Source organism: Xenopus laevis, chromosome 8L (genome assembly GCF_017654675.1).
Source record: "Xenopus laevis strain J_2021 chromosome 8L, Xenopus_laevis_v10.1, whole genome shotgun sequence".
NCBI lineage: Eukaryota > Metazoa > Chordata > Amphibia > Anura > Pipidae > Xenopus > Xenopus laevis.
In genome coordinates this window covers 93,722,052-93,742,305 of record NC_054385.1, presented here as the reverse complement: position 1 = coordinate 93,742,305, position 20,254 = coordinate 93,722,052, and the positions used below count along the sequence as shown (strand labels likewise).

The following is a 20,254-nucleotide window of genomic DNA, read 5'->3' as shown; positions in this document are numbered from 1 at the left end:
TTATTTAGAAGATATAGGGGCCTGATTTACAAACATAAGTTCTAAACTGTTATACAGTTGCCTGCAGCAACCAATCAAGTCATAGCTTTCGTTTCCAACTTATTGCAGACTGCTCAAAATCGTATTGCCGATTGGTTGCTATGGGCATCAACTCTTGCACAATTTAGCAATTATGTTGGGAAATCAGCCGGAGTCTTTTTCAGCAGCAAGCATTGTTTTTCATTACATGCTTCTCATAAATTGCAATTTACAGCTTACTGAAGTGTAAACAAACCCAAAAGGCTTGGACACAAATTATAAATATAAAAGTTTATTCAGTATAGTGTTTAGAAAAATAAGTTCACATCATTTCAGAATACAATAAAACTTGTCCAGGCATAAATCCCTATTACAGTACAATGAAAACAAACACGATACCTCTTTGGTTAGGTAACTGCAAAGAAATGCTTTATGACATGAGGTTGGTACCTTTATCGCAAAATGGTTTTAAACAACATTATCTACTTTTTATGATTTACATTATTTCATTAAGGCACAAAAGCAAAATAAAAAGAAAATTAAAATAAATAGAACATGCAAAAGATTTCTCTTTCAAATTAAAATAATAGTTCCAATATTAGACATGCATTGTATTTTCTTTTTAACTAAAAAAAAAAGTTAATCACCACCAAGTAGACATTTTCAGGTAAAGAGCGTTTTACCATTTCTAGTTGTAAGATTAAAAAAAAAATTCTGAACACAACCCTACAAAATGCATGAGCTATAGAGACACACAGACCCAAAAAGGATGGTAACTATATAGATATCTTCAAAACAGAAGTATCTTAAGAAAAAGAACCCTGACTGAGTTCCCCCCTCTAATAAGCAAAGGCCTCGAATATAAATAGCATTTTTGCATCTAATTATATAGATTAAGGCAGGTTTCATGCAATAGTGAAATGGCAATAACTTTTTCACATGGTAAAATAGTGCAAAACAATTCTGATGAAAGTAGTGTTTGAAGGGAAAAAGAATTAACAGACATGGGAATTCAGAATGTAGTCTACATAGAATGCATGATTGTCCTTCTCTGGTAGTAGACCAATTCACTATTGTGTGCCTAAGATATAAAAAACAAAACATTATCTTTATATTACTACATTAGGATCCACACCGGCAGGATTACCGGGAATAGAAATTATACTACAAAGGTTTCAAAACATGAAGAGATCTATAAACGAACAGCTCTATTTTATTTTACAATGTGCTTTCTACAAATAAATGGCCAATAGGCCAAAAGGCACCAAGGAACTGCGTAGCATAAACTATAATTCCTTATTCATAATAATAAATGGAAAGGTAGAAGACCTGATAAGGAAAGGTCATTAAATAACTTTTAGGGGCTGAATTGCATTCATCCTTTACCTTTGTAGGTTTACAATAGTGTTTTTAATGCCTGTAATGTATGGTAGTGCTGAAACTGTATTTCTTTAGGTTTGCAACTTTAAGGGGGGGGGGAGGGTAGAGAAATTAGTGTCTTGTACATACATTGTACACAACTGGTACGATTAAAAGGCTTGCATACAATACCTTAGGTAAATATTTTGACATTCCATAATTGAATTTTTTTACATTAAAGCTAACAATAATTAAAACAGTCTCTAGCCAACAAAATGCTTAGTAAGGAGAAAGTGGGAAATCAATGCTGAAATGTAACTTAATTTTTTAGTCCATAAAAAAAAAAGTGACCCGAAAAAGGCACTCCCAAAACAAAATTATATATACCATTCCTTCCTAATATATGAGGACTGAATATACAAATTCCAGCATTTTATCCCGTTCTTTAAAAAAAAAAAAAGTCAGTACCTATATTTCCACATGCCCTGATAGTTCATACAACAAACAGAGGTTCATTAAGTTGTGTTCCCTTTAATACCCATAATTCAGAAAAGGGTAAAAGTTAAACTGAAAACAAAAAAGCAGTGCTGTGTTTCCAAAACCCAACATTCTGAGCATACCTAAGTGGATGAACAAAGGCAGTTTGCTATTATATCATATATCAAAAATTAATGGAATTTATCTGATTATAAATCTTGCATGTCTTCATCCATTTGAACATTCTGAAGCTTGGCTAGGTCCTTTTTGTCTGTGTCAAGTTCTTCACAGCCATTATTGACCATATTGCTGACCACATACTTTGATTTTGTATCTAACAACATGACACTCCCACTTATTATACTGTTCTGAGATATGGGCAAGTAATTCTCTTTTGTGTCATTCAGAGGTTGCAGAACCAGGTTGTGCTGGCTACCAAAACCCTGATGGACTTGTGAAGCAGGGTGGCTGGTATTACTGCTGATTGAAAGAACTGGCTCCCCAAGGGTTGGTTGTGCAGAAGAGACAGACAAGAGGTCTTGGGTGGCAATGTAGTGACAATTCTGCAGAGGTGTAAAGTTAGTGTTACTAGTGGTAGCAACACTAGTTGTAGTTGCAGGCGCTATAGCTATAGACTGATTGCCTGCAACAGAGGCAAGATGTGCAGAAGCAGTTATCAAGGTAGAAGGAGGAAGTGAAAAATTATGTGCGTGAGTTCCATTTACTAATGATGCTGCAACAGACTGCAGAGTATCATCTGAAGGCATACTAATGTTGACTTGTGCTGTGCTTTGATTGACAGGCATTAACGGAGAAAAAACAAGGCTTCTTTCCAGTCCATCCTGTTTTATAGAATGCGGAACTGTGTACACGACTGTGCTGTGTGGAAGTGAGCTGAGAAATACTTTCCCTTGGTCTCCACTTGAAGTGGTATCGTTTGTAAATGTTCCCCCATCAGATGTACCAGGAGTGACAGAAAGATTACCTGAAGGTAAACCAAAAAAAAGATACATTTATAAAAGTTAATGGACACAGAGAAAATTATACAGATATTTCAAGGAATTAAGCAACAACAACACTGTTATATTCTCAGATACTCAAAAAGGTTCAAATGAAATAACTAAGGGGGAAAATTTCATTTCCACCCTATGCAAATGGTCAGTTTTCTTAAAGAGGATCACAATATTTTGTCTAAACCGTCACCAGAATTGCTCTGAATCAGGCTTGAATATCCGGCTTAAATACACTGCGGGTCTTTTATAAACACTGGGCAAATTTGCAACTGGGCAGTAACCCATGCAACCAAACAAATGATTAGCTTTTTTCAGCCACTGAAAGCAATCACCAATTGGTTTCCATGGGTTACTGCCCAGGTGCAAATTTGCCCAGTCTGACCCACACTGACCCTTATACTGCATTAACAAACTATTTCAAAAAGAATGAAAGGAAATTGGGGGAATGTAATATGTTTTAGTAGCACAAAAAATGTTCACAAAGACTAGTGAGAATGTTAGTGACCATGTTTGTGCCCTTTTTGATTGATTGATTGATTGATTGATTACAGACCTCAACAACTTCCTTGCAAAGTTTGGGACCAAATGGCTTTTGCGATCATTTGCAATGTTTGCTTTAATTTAGCAATCATATTTTGCAACAAAATATTTAACAAAATTCAGAGCAGGGGTTAACACTAACCTTTGCTTAGCGATGTAATATTTACCAGTGAATTCTACATTGTGAGCAGTGTTAATCATTCTCAAAAATGCCATTTTAAAAAATGCTTGTGATTTTTAATTACATTCTCCCTAATGATTGCTATTTTTAAGCTCAGTTCACTTAATTTAGCTTAGCCGGTACTGTATATGGAAAGTACAGACATAGCTGTATTTCTGTTCTCACATAAGCCATACTCTACAACAGTGATCCCCAACCAGTAGCTCGTGAGCAACATGTTGTTCTTTGACACCTTGGATGTTGCTCCCAATGGCCTTCAAGCTGGTGATTATTTTTGAATTCCTGGCTTAAAGGCAAGCTTTAGTTAAATAAAAACATGTATATTGCCAAACAGAGCCTCCTGTCGGCTGCTAGTTCACATAGGTGCTACCAATACCCAACCACAGCCCTTATTTGGAATCCCTGTGAACTTTTTGCATGTTTGTGTTGCTCTCCCAACATTATTTTATACTTAAGTGGGGCTCATGGGTAAAAAAAGGTTGGGGACCCCTGCTCTACAAAATAACACCCTTAAGTATATAAATAAATTAATTACCGATGTGAAATAAGTAATGATATAAGTTATACAATACCATTGTTCTTAAGACTATGAATATGCATCTAAGTGATGTCTTGTCAATACAGTAAGAGATTTTTAGGGAAAATATGCAGATTGAGCTATAGTAAATAGACTTTATTTAGTTTTCAAACAGGCAGCTCTGGAAAATGACTTTTTTACCCCTATCCGAGTGGCTGCGCCTGCTAGTTTCTTAGAAAAGATCACCATTTTCTGCTTTTACCTTTCACTATTGTTCTGAACCAGCCTTAAATATGAAGCTCGGCTATACAGATAAATAATGTCTACATGTCTACTCTATGAAATGGAGTAGAATCGCTGACCTAGTGACAGTGGACACAATTAGCCCAAAGGAATTTGCACATTGCATGAAACAGTACAATTTTGTTTCCCCTTCTATTGCTATACTTCTTGTTATTGACCTTTCAATATTTACGATGTTTTCTTATCTGTATTACTCATGCACCCACTATTGTAAAACATATGCTCCAGATCCATATAAAAGCTAGAGGGAGCAGACATGCATGGGGGTATCCATAGGAATATCATTCATATTTTGAAGTGCGGTTCTTTTTATTAAAAAATTTCAGTGGATTATGTGACCCATAACATAAATAAGTGCTTTCTATAACTAATAACATCACAAAGCACTATTTTAAAGAAGAAGGAAAGGCTTGGCGCACTTGGGGGTGCCAAATGTTAGGCACCCCCAAGTGATTGTATTTACTTACCTGAAACACAGGGCCGGATCTCCTATCAGCAGAAAACTGCACTGGCCCGGGTTTATACCAGTGAGCACCATGAAGCGATCAACTTCCGTCTTCTCCTTTCTTCAAATTTCCCGCGGCAAACACATGCGCAGTTGAACAAAATAGCCTACTTTTTAGTTAAAGTTCGGCTTTTTGCTTGACTGCACATGCGCATCGGTGCGGAGAAGGAGGAAGATGGAAGATCGCTCCGTGGTGCTCACTGGTATAACCCGGGCCGGTGCAGTTTTCTGCGGATAGGAACACCGGCCATGGGTTTCAGGTAAGTCAATACAATCACTTGGGGGTTTAATGGTTACTTCTTGTTTTAGTGCCTTCTTCTGTAAACTCTCAGAAAACATTTTCTGGACATCCTACGCGACTGTTTATTTGCCTTTCACCAATGACAGCAGGAAGACAATCTGTAGTTCTTCAGCTCCAGTAACGCTACAAATTCCAGCATACAGGTGCACAGTTTTACAGACTTATCAAGTTCTTCCATTTTAGTATTAGTATTTACTACATGCAATTCAATACAACTGGCCCCAACTATACAGTTATCATATATAAAGTACGAGTCAAAGAAATCTTCTGCATTCTGTTGCCAAATAGTCACTTTCAAAGGAGAAGGGATGATTTAGTCTCTCTTAAAGAGAAAACCGTGATAATGAAGTCTGTCTAATAAGCAACAACATCTCCCCTTTACTGATTATTCTTCAGGTCATAGCAAATTGTTATGTATACAACAGAAATCAAGTGGTTCTAAATAATTCCCTTCCTTTAGTATAGTGACTATAGTGGGAACAAGTTATTTGTGCATATAAACGATTCAAAAGCAAAATACACTGCAGACGGCATTCTTTACACATATTTCTTTGTAGTGTCTGTAATTTAATATATCAGAATAACTTAATAGTTATTTTGGTTGGGAACTACCCCACAGTTTACACATATGTAAAATATCTAACTTTCAATCTAATAAAACAGTAGCCCTAATAGCCTAATCATAAGTAAAATGCTAACTTGTTTGCTGAAGAATCTCTCCAAAAGAAGAAAAACATATTTACAGTCAGCGGTGTAGGGCAGATTTACTTACGGTTATAATAGATCACTGAAAATGTATCAACACAGCGATGAATCCACAGAGAATTGAATCAATTTGTTGTGGATCCATTTTTACCAATCACCCAGGAAATAGAATTCGATCAATACTTATTGAACGCACTCAACTACTATAGATCTTTGGCTTCGATGTCCTAAATCCTTGAATTATGCACAAAAATGCCGTCTCAACTCACTGTGGCCACGGCCAACTGCTTATTTCTCAGGTACCGTCTTTTTTGGGGGTAGGTCCTAAGAGTATTATTTCCTCAAATATATTTCATGATTTTTTTGGAATCCAAGCTAAATCATTAAGTCCCTTTCTTACTGGTATATAGATATGCCTTGCCAATTCTAGAGTAGACTTTTAAAGCTGCATTTGTGGTATGTCATTTGGTCAGACCCTTTACCTCATAAAAGAACTTATTGATTTATGCATAGGGTAAAGGGTTCTAGAGACTACTTGAGAGACCAAAAGGCATTCAACCCCAATTTCAGAATAACTGTTCTATAAGCTGGGTCCTTCCATCCAAAGCTTTGGTTTCCAAAGTTTTTTGGAAATCTGGGTTACTTGGATGACATGTGGATGACCTCCTGCTTTACAGCTCTCTTGCTTCCACTAATTGGTTACCAGGCAGTAACCAATCAGTGACATGAGGGGGGACCACATGAGTCATAAAGTTTTGATTTTGAATCTGATCTGCATTTGAAGGATCAGTTGCAAACTCACTGAACTGTTATGTTCCATTTGCGACCCCCTTAAAGTCGCTGACTGACTCAGAGTTAAAGAGCTGCAAACCAGAAAGTAGTGTTCCAGCTATTATGTTGGACATCCACTCACTCCAGCCTTTATACACTACATTTTTGGCTAACTATATTAGAAACATTTTTTTTATTTTGCACAGCTGATCTATTTCCCCATTTTTTATTTTTATACTGAACTGTTCCTTCAACATATAACCCCTAAATTAGTTTGTGAGCATAGATTGTTTTATGTAAGACAGAACAAAATAGGAGACTAAAACAGCAGCTTGTTTATTGATTAAGAGTTACACAAAAGTAAGAAAATACATTTTTGCTAGGATTACATATTATCGTGAGAAGTATTTTCAGTGACTGTAGTATGTATTTTGTTGCCAACAGACTTCTCAAAAATCTCTAACATCTTCCCAAGTATCAAACCGATTTTGGCCATTTCACTCCGCAGACCACGCAAGTCAGAAGCCATTGCACTCTGAAGTTCACAAAGATCTCTCAATTGACCATCAACACAAGAAAATGGGTTTGAAGACGGATTCTCTTTTTGCCTGATCTCAGCAGGAGTCAGATGACTTCGATCCTCTCTCCTGTGATTCATAAGATAGGAGTGCCTTGAAAAACGTCTCCTATATTTTTTCTTTAATCGCAATTTCTTTCTTGGCAATGGAGTTGCTTCTTCACTGTCAGAGTGGTAACTTACATCAAGGAATGAGGACTTTGTAGTTGAGGAGAACATGGATTCTTCTGCCACACACAAATTAATGTCATGATGTTTATCAGAGCTCTGTGGAAATGTACTACTCCCATGCCCAGTGGCTTGATTTAATGTAAATTCCTTTCTATTCAGGGCAAGGTCTAAATTAGACTTAGGACTTATACCACTAGGTGTCTGTCCAATGGAGATGGATGCTGCACTCTCCATGTTAGTTGTGTTTGCAATACTTCTTCCTGAACAAGAACCTCTTCCAAGGGCAACGTAATGTGTAGTGTCCTTCTGAGATATGCCTTCCTCAAAACAACTGGCTCTTGGTGAATGTTGATTGGAGGTTAAAATGGTTTTAGGGAACTGCTCATGTTTCTTTGAAAAATTTTCTTTTCCTTAGGAAAAAAAAATGGAAAATAATCAGACTAAAAAAAAGTTTTAAAGTATAGTTTTTTTTTAACTGAAATACTTACAAATAGCTTCTGCCTCCCAGGCTCCTGAACACTGAGCTACTGCAAAGGAGCAGCAAGAAGAGATCTGAATGACCCCATCTGGGCCTGACCTTAAAAACAAATTGTTTGAGGTTTCAAAACCAAAATTAAAAAATATCAATAAAATTTTTAGAAATTATGGCCTCTTACCTGAGACATGCAGAACACTATCCTGAAACATGCAAGAGACAATTGAGGAATATCTATGCATTCTTGTTTCTGCTGTATTGCCATGTTCTTGAACACACTGTAGAACTTCAAGTAAGTTCAGAAGACTTCTTACTTCTCTTGCAGTAGCCCAGAATAAATATATTCAATATGCAGAGCATGCATCCACAGATGTTAAAATATATTTTCTATTTTAAAGAGATTATAATTTAGTTTCTTACTAATGTATCTACGTAATCTATGTATCTATCTAATGTAATCTATGAGCTTCTGGCAGTGGGTACTGCCCATCTATGTTATATATGTGCAAACCCATTCTAAGAAATTTTTTCAATCAGCTGTCTTTGTAAATATTTGATAGTGGGTTTTTTTTTATTTTTTTAAATGATCATTTTTTAAATTCCAAACCTGTAAGTGAAAAAGCTATCTGGTTGATGGTGTCACTGATAAGTCAATATTACTCTAACTTGTTATTTATTGCTTGTAGGTTTACTCAGTCCCTCTTATTATTTGTCTTCTATTCTGACATTTAGGCTTGGGCCAGACAGGGCAGAAATCAGCCTGCTGAAATCTGCAGGTCTATTTCAGCCCCTCACTGCTAGCAGAATCTTCTTCTCTGTTTTCGTTCGGAAGCCATGTGTTGGCTCCGTTGCAAACACACTCGGTGGATTTTGCCTCGAAATGCAAAGTCTCACATTTCTTCGCAGAAATCCGCTGAGTGTGTTCACTCCAGTTGCTAGGATAAGTAAACACAAAAATAAAAATATATGGTCAACTGCAAACAGTCAGAATATCTACATCATAACAGAATGTTCTTCTGCTTAATATAAACATAGGCTTATTAATTTCTCCAAATACAAAGAAATGAAATTTGGTAAACGTGACTTTACTCTCGAAATGCCAGTCAATGGACATTCTAAGGTGTCTGCTTAAATGTCTGTTGTGCCAACCCCAAAGATTCTCCATTTGATGTGTCCTTTTGATCTATGCCATGCTCAGCCTGTGTTTCTACCAACATGGGTTTTGAGCAGGGCAAAAGTCAGCGGCTAGGGTATAACTGACCATATTATTTTTCTCTAACTACCGGTAGATAGTAAAGCTTAGCTTTTAGGTCAACAAGCATTTGTTGTTTTTTTTGCATATTTGCATTGCTGTGTAAGATTCAGAGCTGTACCAGACCTCAGCCTGCTTCTTTCTCTCACAGTTGGCGCATGCAAAAATGGCCTCCTCCTCAGCTCTGCTGCTGGATTTAATTATTTCCATACAGGCATTCGAGGGCCGCCTCATTAAAGCTGCCTTTCTTGGCACTGGCCCAGGGCTGTCAGTACAGTAGATACAGCCTGGGTATGCCACACTGCATGCATTGGCTAAGGCATCCTTAGTGGTCATCAGAAAAGGAGCATCATCTGTTGGCACATAGCATATATATATTTTTTTGCATTGGAGAAACAGCAGAAATAAAATATAAGTCCAACACAGGTCCTTTTCATTTATCTCATTTAAACAAGGTGGTGAACTGCCCCTTCTCTTTCTCTTGCGCCTTCTCGCAGGTATTTTTCAACTAAAAAATTTGGGAGCTCAAAGCTTCCGGCTCCATTTAAACCAAATGGCAAATCATTGTTTGAATGGAATTCTATCACTCCGATCATTCGAAAAATCTCAAGATGCTTTACCCAAAAATGTAAGCAAATAAATAAAAATCAAAGAATAGAGTTACTATAGGAAAAGAAGATATTCATTTTTTAATTTTTTTGGGATAAATCTCCCCTTTGACACCTACATGTATTGGACCGGATATCCAGAATGGTTTGCAGATAACAGATCTGTAATTTGGATCTTCATACCTTAAGTTTCTTTAAAAATCATTTAAACATTAAATAAAACTAATAGGCTGGTTTTTTTTTTTATCCAATAAGAATTAGTTATATCTTTATATAGTCTGGATCAAGTACAAGGTACGGTTTTATTATTATAGAGAAAAAGGAAATCATTATTAAAAAATAAATAACTTGGATTACTTGGATATAATGGAGTCTATAAGAGATGGCCATTCTGTAATTTGGAGCTTTCTGGATAACAGATACCATACTTGTAATTTACTAAAATTCAGTGTTGAACTTCCCTCCCCTCTGCATGTTTCAAATAATAATAATAAGTCGGGATCACAAATAATTTAAAGTTAAATTTTAGAGAAGAGGTTCATGAATAAAAATTAAAATTTTAACTACGAGATAAGCAAATGCAAATTTTTTTTTGCACACATACATTTCAAATCTTTCTGAACTTACCCCCACACACAAATGCCAAATAAATATTTTTCTTATCTCAAATATATTCAGATTCGGAAACAGTTCAAAACTGGTGCTGCTACCTGTTAAAGCGATCATTCACTGACCATTTTATCAATATATTATCAATAAAATATTATAGAAAGGCTTCGCTCATTTGGATTTGGTACCCTTGCACTATGGTACCCTTGCACTAAGCTGCTCTGACACATAGTTAAGAGTATGGCGCATGTTTCAAAAGATTTCATTGTTTCAATCTCTAGACAAGAAAGTTAGTGTCAGTTTAATGTTTTCCTACAAAATGCAGTACAGCAATATTGCATTTACTCTTACCACTTGTGTTAGACTGGGCCCACAAGTGATATCTGCTAAAAGCAACTTATATACTGATGCATAAGGTATTGCTCCCTAAATGTCAACTTATTTTACAGTCACATTTACCTACATCTTATTGTAGGTATTTGAGCATTTTTAAATTGTGGTGTGCCACATTATTATGCACACAGAAGTGATTATTTGTTGCATTCCATACCTTTTTATCTTTTCTGCTTGCTTTAAAACTCCCTCTCCTCTGAAACATATAGCCCTGGCCCCATCAGCCCTCATCCTTTCCAGTCCTGTGCTGTCTGGCACTGCTCCTCTATGAAAATATGAACTACACAAGTAGCAGGGTGTCTGCCCACTAGGGACAGTGTAGCACTAGTTGCCTTAACCCATCAAATGCATACAGTTGCAATGTTGGCTACAATACTGCATTATAACCGCACCAAAGACAGGTTTCGGTTGCAGATAAAACACAGATTCATAGAAAAAAAAATATTATTGAAGGCCCATGAAATCAGCTACAAGAACTATAGAAAATATAGGCTTTTATGAAAACCCCTCTAAATAACCACATACTATGTATTTTCAAGCTCTTTTTCAAAATGCATTAACAGAGAGGAAAAATAAAAAACAATTAGCACAAACAACCTCACATATAGCTGGGTAATGTTTCTGTAGGAACATTTTGGAGTTGCTGCAACTCATCACTTTATATGACATGGATCAAAACCTTTTTTTTTTTTCTACACACTTACCTATTCTTAATGCTTCACTACTTTTATGTTTGAGCCTACAATCTCCTGTTGCTGGGTTTTTTGCAAATGGAGGAGATGAGGTACATATGGTTGCTGTTAAAGTGCATTTACAGAGGTGGTTTTGTTTTGTTTTTTCCACCACATTTCTACTACATCGCAAAATATATGCTAACTTGCCTTTAATTCTGTATATTCACTATGTTGGTAACAGCATTAAACAAAATGCTAGACAGATGCTTTTTAATTATACATGTATCCAACGCTATTAATAGTACTGGGCATAATAGCTATACACTATAAAAAGGAAGTTTGCAAAATATGTTATGAATGTACCTTATGAATAAACTACATGCATATGTAACTGCTGAAAAATTGAATGTTGGTTTTAGCGTTGCAGTAGCCTGCATTTAAAAGCATATCTTGCAATTTCAATTGCAATTCATTGTCCTTTCAGTATCTGGCTACTAGGGCAGAAAATTAAATGTTATATCTTATATTAAAGAAAGTATATTATAAATTTCTATTATGCCCCTGCCCATAAAACTGAACACATGCTAAAGTATATGCCTCAAGAGCTTGCTACAACCCACAAGATTTACAGACCATTCAGGAAAAGCACTAAAAAATAAACTGCAAACTACACTGAGCAAAGTTATTAGTTTCAAGTGGTTACCTTGTGAAACAGCAACAGAAGGCAGCTGGAGTGTGGAAAACCCAATGCTTCCATTGATAAGTTGACCATTTGTTCCTGAATTTGGGATCTGTACAATGCCATATGGGTTTATTTGGATGGGGGTTGTAAAAGTAACTACAGTTCCTCCATCTTGAGAACTTACAGGCTGAAAAGTTTCAGTTTTGACTTCTGTGGCAGGTATTAATCCAGGGAAGGAGGGTGGTAAATTTGCACTGTAAGTTGTGTTGGAATGAGTCAGGCTAGTCTGAGGAACTTTGAAGTCTTTAACTTCTTCTGTGGAAGAAACCAAGACATCAACATTTGATGACCCATTGCTTACAACTGTTGAGGCCAATTTCGGTGGATTCAAGGTCAAAGTCTGTGAATTTGCTACATTTAAACCGTTAAGAAGTACTCCATTAGGTCCCTGGATAAATGAGCTGCCATTTAAGAAGACAGGTGAAGTATTTGTAGGTACCAAGCTACCATTTAACAATAGACCAGAAGGACTTAAGGATATTTTATTTCCAATGTGCTGCATGTATAATGCATCAGCAGGACCTAAAGGATTTATGTTGGAAACACCATCTGAAGAGTTGGAGAGAAGATGAGGTGACATGTCATCTTGGCCTTTGCTCGATTCGTCTTCAGTGCTGTGGTTTCCATCTGATTCACTAGAGTTAAAAAGGGATATTAAACAAATTAGAAATAAAGTGCATAATCCATGCAAGAAAACATGTTTTCAAAGTCAAAAGAAACATATATATATTATATACTGTATACATACACTTACAACATCTTTCAAAATTATAATGGTGGTATAGTATGCAATAAAAAATTTTTTTATATATATATATATATATATAGTAATTGGATAGGGACCCGCACTCCAATGTTTCGTGAAAAAAAGGTTTTTATTTCAACTTGTGCATCCCAGCAAATGTAATTATATTAATCTAATGTCATCGGCACCATTCTTAGGGATGCACAAGTTGAAATAAAAACCTTTTTTTCACGAAACATTGGAGTGCGGGTCCCAAACTTGTATTTCCCAGAGTCATAGTGCATGCAGTATGTCGAAATAAACAACCTTCAGTACAAAAATGGACGTGGGATTTATAAGACAATCGAATAATAAATAGAAGTAAGGGGTAAAAGTAGGAATGAAGAACACTAAGCACTCTCCTAAACATTAAACCATCATTATAGCCACTCATCCCTGAAGCTTGTATTTTGTTTTTCTTTTTTTGCAAGGACAAAGGCTTTTTGTGTAACTGCTGCAAATTTAACTATTTAGCAAATTCTGGTTTAATTTGAAACTTCCTGAACTGACAAGCTTACAATTCACAGGGAGATTTGGAAAAGGGTGGAATGTCCCCAAGGTGTGAATGTGAAGGGGGGGGGGCAGTCTATGCAGCAGTAGGGGGATGGTGTGCAGAGACTGGGAATAAGTTGCAAGACAAACTGAAGAATTTTACCTGTCATTCTGCCCATTCATCAAGCCACCCACCCCCACTCCAGTAGTCTTGAAAACAGTAAACATCAAAACACAGATCACAATCTTCCCATTAAGCCACATTCAGATGTATGTGAAAAGCTTAGACTGTTGCATAAAGCAATATTTTAACCAGAGACTAACATTATGATAGGACTATTCTTCACATACATTTTCTTTTGCTGGAATAATTTCTCAGAAGGCTCACTCACACCGCATTTAATATCCATGAATATTTCAAAAGGAAATATTGCTCAATCCTTTCCAGACACAAGCACATCATCACCTTTATATACGAGTGCATGTGCTAAATCCACAAGTACCCAAGAAAAAGTATGACTGGGCCGAAGCTCACAAAGCATTCAAATGGCTGTAAAATATTATCAATTTTGCACGTCATTTAATATTGTGAATAACTGACTGCCACTATTTTAGGCCCAATAATTATAAAGCAATTTTTAACAATTTGGTAATATTTAAATAATTAGTGCAAGTTGCATTTTAATTCATAAAATACATGCATTTTAACAGAATATGTTCGTTATATTCTGACAACTCCCTAAAAGAGACCAAATTGTGAGCTTTTGTTGTTTGAGATCAAACTAATCTATGCAAACACATTACTAGGACAAAGCAAACATCCTAGCCTTATTTTTTCAGATGTTGGGCCTGTACATTTGCTCAGAAAATACCGGTTCAGCAGAATCGCGCCTTTCAAGAAAAAAATGCCTGAGGGCTAGCTCCCTTAATAAATGCTGCAATGAGAGGGAAACAAGCAGAATGAAATTAGGAAAGGGTTGGGCCTAAGCTCAAAGAGGTCACCTCCATCTGGCAAGTCAAACTGTCCAGGGACTAAACACGTGAAAAGATAACAAGCTCTAGCTCTTTAGCAAACAACAGAAAATACTATGTAAAACTGAACCAAGTATTGTGACCCTAACCCTCACAGAGCCCTAAATAAAGGCGGCGTGTGTACTTGGGCAGAAAAGGTATCCATTAGAAAAACACTAACTGTACCATTTCAATGTGATTTACCTTTATCATACAAAAGTTATTAACAGCCCTTCATGCTTCAAAACCAAATGTAGAATTTTCTTGCCCTGCAAGTTGTAGCACATTCCAGCACAGAGTAAATTGTAGGGGAAAACTGCCTGCAACTAAACGCAGCAAGCTTAAGAAATATAGACGGGGGGGGGGGGGGAGAATCCATCTCTAAAGAGTTAGTGGGGCAGTTTGAAACTGGGCATTTTTTGTGAAGAAAAATAAACTGTCCCAGGAAGACTGGCAGCTCAGACTAACAAAGTCACATCTGTTCTTGCACTCAGAAAGATCGAGAGAAACTGCAATCATCCCCTCCCCTCTCGGCTCTCGCTAGAAATGGGGCTGCTTGGCGCACCTCTCCAAATTAAGCCCACCTCTCCTCACCTTTTACAAGAATTCCTAGTTTCACTGTTGGATCACTAATGGAGGATCATGGAGCATCATAAACATATAATTATAAATCTCCAATATTGATAGAGTCAACGATTAAAAAAAAATAATGAAAAGCAAAGGCGCCCTGCAACCTCAATAATGAAGCTGCACGGCACTGAGCTGAGGAATGGGTCATGCAAATGAGCAAGGCGATCAGAAAGCACTGGTACATGGGAGTCATCTTCTATCTAGGATCTCAATGAAATCTGACCCGAACGAATTCAGAATCAGATTTCAAAACACTTGCTTCCCATGTGCCATGCTCCTCTGGTGCAGAAAACTGGTCAATCATTTACTCTGTCAAAATTATGAAATAAACTAAAGCGAATGTATTTTAGAATATCAGTTCCAAAGTGTCTCGTCGATATATTTTCCCCTGCCACAAGGATAGATATATATATATAATATATATATAATACACAAAAGCTATGAATATCTTGTAAATTATATCCTCATAAACGGTGAGTTCTGATGTCATTTCTGTCACGCGACTCACTGAAATTTGTGTATTATAATAAATAAAGTACCCCCAGTTGCAAAATATGAGGATATTAGAAGTTACCTCGGAGTTCCATGACCTGTATAAAAACACTCGTCCTTCGGCCTCGTGTTTTTATATGGTCATGAAACTCCTCGGTAACTTATAATATCCTTATTTTTTACAAGAGGGGGTACTTTATTCACTATATATTGTTTTTTAAGAGATGTATTTTACACTGGCCAAATGCAAAACAATGTATTGCTGCAAGAACATATCATATATGCTATAGTTCTTGTAAACAATTCATACTTTAATGTCATAAGGCATTTTGCACATCTCATGTGTAAATAAATCCAGGCTGTGGCCCTTCAGCTGGTGTTCAACCACCATTGCCCTAGCAACCTTGGGGACTTCTGAGGGTTATAGTTCTATAGTAGGGGGCTGCGAGACAGAAATCCTTGGGGTATGGAACACTGTGAGTACATCATTTACACGAGGGAGAAAGGAAATGTAGAAATGTTACATAGTGGGCACTTTTCAAGGCTCTATGTTCCACTATTTCCGTGCTGTTATTAGTCTGCGTCTCCTGCATTCCCCCATAGCACTATATCAAGCAAATGAATCATGTAGTGCCCAGGCCCTGCAGCTAAGTGTTCCTGAAAATCAATTTCAGATGTTGCCAGCTAAGATATCACTAAGAAATAAAATGTGGCGGCTCATTTTTTTTTTTTAAACTACAAAGGCCTGTGCCTCTAGCAGGGCCAAAGAGAAAGCTTGGGGGGGGGGAGTAATTCAGACATGTGCAGCTTGTGTTCAACTACAACTCAGACTGTGCTTCCCTGCTTTTCAGTGACATTGGTACATTCTTTCCTTCAAAACAAATACTGTGTGTCCCGTACACTAGTGGCTGTAGATGCCGGGGAAAGTTTCCCTGAGAGAGAGAGACAAGCTGTATGCGCCATATTGCTGCTCCCGGCTCTCACACATATTTCTTTGCGCTCACCTTTTAGACTGCGCTTCGGAAGGGTTGCGGTCGCGCTGGCGTCTGTTCTTGAACCAGTTGCTGACCTGGGTGAGGGACAGGCCGGTGACCTTGGCCAGGTTCCTCTTGGCGGCAGGGGACGGGTAGCGGTTGTGCTTGTAGAGCTCTTTGAGCGCGTTGCGGGACTTCTCCTTAAAGCAGTAGACGGTCTCCTCGCCGTCCCAGATAGTGCGGGGCAAGGGAAACTTCCTTCTCAGCCGGTATTTGTCCACCGCCCCCAGCGGTCTCCCCCGGGCCTTCTCGGCTTCGATATAGCGCGCCTTGTACCAGAGCTCCTGCAGCGCGGCGTGGTTGGACGGGTGGAAGTTGTGGCTTTCCAGCAGCAGGAAGAGCTCGGAGTAGCTGCCCTGGTGGAAAGCTACGAGCGCCCGGGCTTTCAGGATACTCTCGTTGCCACGTAGCAGTTCGCTGTGGGGGAGAGAGCAGAGGAAGCGAGCCAGCCTGTCCAGGTCCCCACCTTGCTGCAGAGCCTCACACACGCACGCGACGTGCTCCGGGGAGAATGCCAGGGTATACGGGGCGCCCCCGCCGCCGGGTAAAAGTTCGCTCTTGATCCCGGACTCGATCTCCACTTGACCAACATGCTCCATAGAGAAGGGCGCAGACTCCAGCGCGCTCAGCTCCGCCGCAACCTCACTCTCGCCGCCGCCGCCGCTTTCCAGGGCATTTTCCTGCTTGATCTCTATTGCATTCCCTATCCCGTTGGAAGTAGGGGAAGACATTTTTTTGCTCCCCCTTTTTTTAAAAATTAAAGTCCTCCCCTTCTCTATGGAGCCGATCAGGTTTCCAGCGGCCGCGCACAAATCATAGTAGATACAGGGGGGCTGTTGTGCGTGTTGTTGTTTTTTTTTTTTTTTGTTTCCTAACCCCCCCTCAAACTGTAAACGGATAGCCTCGGTTCCCAACGTGACTACTACACAAATGCAAACTCCGGCAGGAACGTCCTGGCCCGCAGCTGCTAGCACCATTGGCCGGTGCAGGGACAGGGGCGGAGTCTTTGCAACGGTCACCGTGGAGACCGTCAATCATTTCCCCCTCCTGCAGAGAACGGACATTAGAGCAGTTACACCTGGACAGTGTTACAAACGCTGGACTACCTGGCTCTCACAGTGACATGCTGCAGCCATAGCCCAACCAATACAATAACGTTCCAACAAGAATAGATCGGAAGCAGACTATTCCTCCCCACACACAATGATTTAGGGCCACACAGTGCTGATTGCTTTTGTTACGTCAGTTAGTTCGTTTAGTTGCTACAGAGCCTGAATATAACGCTGTATTTAGTAGATTATCCTGCCGTGTCAACCGCAATTTACTTACTGTAATTATAATCTGTATGTTCCATATACACGAGTTTCTACTGTACAGCACTGTGGACATTAAAATCTTGTAGAATGGCCATTGTAAATAACTTTTCAATTGGTCTTCATTATTTATTTTTCATAGTTTTTAAAAAGTATTTGTCTTTTTCTTTGGACTCTTTCCGGCAAATGCTCTGTAAGGCTACAAATGTGTTGTTATTGTTACTATGTTTTACTCTTTTTTCTATTTAGGGCCTATTTATGTTCCAGTCTCTTATTCAAATCAATGCATGGTTGCTAGGGAAACTTGCACCCCAGCTACCAGATGGGTGAAATTTAGGGCCGGAACTAGAGGTAGGTCGAAGAGGCACGTGCCTAGGGCACAGTGTCGGACTGGGCTGGCGGGAAACCGGTAAAAAACCCGGGGGGCCCCGGGCTCTTGTGGGCCCCGCCTGCTGAGATCCTCTTCTTAGTGGTGCGGCGCGACCCCGCTTTGTCGGGTCACGGTAAAATTAATTTTGCGCAATCCGACCCTGCTAGGGCACAACAAAGTGGGGGCATCAAGCACATACCTCTTCTTTTAGCCTGCCCCTGGTCCACACCCTTTCTCTCCCACCGGCACTCTCCAGCGTGCTTCTGTGCCTGCTCTCTTCCCCCTCCATGAATTTAAATTTCGGGCACACATGCACATTCGCAAGGGGGCTAAGCGGCCTGCCGGGTTACCTTGGCGCCGAGCTGACTTGGCCCAGGCAAATTGCAAATTGGAGAGCTGCTGAATAAATAGTTGACTAAAAAAAAACACAAATAAAAAAAATTGCAAATTGTCTCAAAGTATCAATTTCTACATCAAGGTTCCCCGACCTTTTTTTTACTGGTGAGCCACTTTCAAATGTAGAAAAGAGTTGAGGAGCAACACTACCATGAAAAATTCCTTGGGGTGCCAAATAAGGGCTGTGTGGTAGCCTCTATGTGAACTGGCAGCCTACAGGAGGCTCTGTTTGGCAGTATATCTGGTTTTTATGCAATTAAAACTTTCCTCCAATCCTGGAATTCAAAAATAAGCACCTGCTTTAAGGCGGTTTACAGCAGCTTTTTCCAATAAACGTATCCAGAAGTGCCGTCAGCCTGTGGAGTTTTTGATGTACTTACAGTGGGGACACTGTTGATTAACCCTTTAAGTGCCAGCAGAGTTTCACATTTTGGTTACGCGAAATGCCAGCCGTTTTTGAAACATTTTGTGCTCTCTCACTTTAGGGGCATTTTCTGAGGGGAAACCTATAGTTAACCTAGGAAAACTATACATTGTTTTTTTCGGTAGAAACTGAGCTTTCTAAATCTGCCTGAGTTTTCATGTATTTCCACCTGTGCAAAAAAATTTATAGTGCTAAATACCAAAAAAAAATGAAAAATTATGATTTTTCATCGTATATCAATTTATACCAGAAAAATATTTCATTTTACGGATGAAAATCCAACTGATTTGGAAAGCCTTATGTCTCTCGAACGTGCCAATACCAGATATGTATAGTTTTAGGGAGATTTAGGACTTCTGTACCTCAAAAACTCCCGGCAGTATATTACTGAATTTTGAAAGCACTAAGGCTGAAAACGGCATGCTTTAGATTCCAAGGCAAAAAATCCTGAAACCGTAGGTTTACCCCAGAAAACCATACATTTTTGAAAAGTACACATTCTGCCGATTACAAAATGGGTAACTATGTCTCTCTACTCCCAACTACCAAACATAAAAGCTTGTCTGAACATAGCGGTTTTTCAACAAAAAATTCAAAATTCTGAAAAATCATTTCAAAGGTTTTATTTTGCTGCTCCGCATATCCAAAACTATATTAGGTACCAAGAAAAGCACCTGAAATATGATTGCCAGGGGTCCACTGAACAGTTTGATACCCATTATGCATAGGTTTACCAAAGTATCTGGCATTTAGAGACACCAATATGAAGTTAGCACATCCAAATTGTTCAGGACTTTACTTCAGCTACTGAGAAATCAACACATTGACTGCATTTTTTGTGGGGTAAAAACACAGAAATATATGTTTACCCCCCAAACCCATATATTTTTGGAAAGTACACATTCTACAGAATCTAAAATGGGTACCCATGCCTTTCTGCTCCAAACTACTGAGTCGCAAGGCTTTCCCAAAATTGTCGGTTTTGGTGAAATATCTGAAAATTGCCTCAAACCTTCAACTTCCCAGCACCATATCACCCATGTATCCTTACGCAACAAGAAAAAGCACCCTAAATATGATTGCCATGGTTCCTCCGAACAGTTTGGTGGCCATTGTT

General features: G+C 38.6%; 1 protein-coding gene across 2 annotated transcripts; it reads right to left on the bottom strand.

Annotated features, from left to right (window-relative positions):
• Positions 1-294: 294 nt before the first annotated feature.
• six4.L (SIX homeobox 4 L homeolog) lies at positions 295-18,048 on the bottom strand. Of its 2 annotated transcripts, none has more exons than XM_018230664.2 (3): positions 16,605-18,048; positions 12,153-12,826; positions 295-2,839 (listed from the first exon to the last, which is right to left on the bottom strand). In XM_018230664.2, exons 1-3 carry the CDS (start codon positions 17,609-17,611, stop codon positions 2,064-2,066), a joined length of 2,457 nt encoding a protein of 818 aa, XP_018086153.2. In that variant the 5' UTR covers positions 17,612-18,048; the 3' UTR covers positions 295-2,063. The 2 variants fall into 2 exon arrangements, with proteins under 2 accessions (XP_018086153.2, XP_018086152.2); XM_018230663.2 differs by lacking the exon at positions 295-2,839 and adding an exon at positions 7,006-7,848.
• Between the last annotated feature and the right edge of the window lie 2,206 nt (positions 18,049-20,254).

What these genes read in the sequence shown, in the direction of transcription:
- six4.L (XM_018230664.2), bottom strand. Translation starts at nt 17,611, where the DNA reads ATGGTGCTAGCAGCTGCGGGCCAGGACGTTCCTGCCGGAGTTTGCATT. An exon ending in TCCGAAGCGCAGTCTAAAAG is followed by an intron (nt 12,827 to 16,604) that starts GTGAGCGCAAAG and finishes TTTTAACTCTAG; the next exon opens with TGAATCAGATGGAAACCACA. An exon ending in TTCTGTTGCTGTTTCACAAG is followed by an intron (nt 2,840 to 12,152) that starts GTAACCACTTGA and finishes GTTTACCTTCAG; the next exon opens with GTAATCTTTCTGTCACTCCT.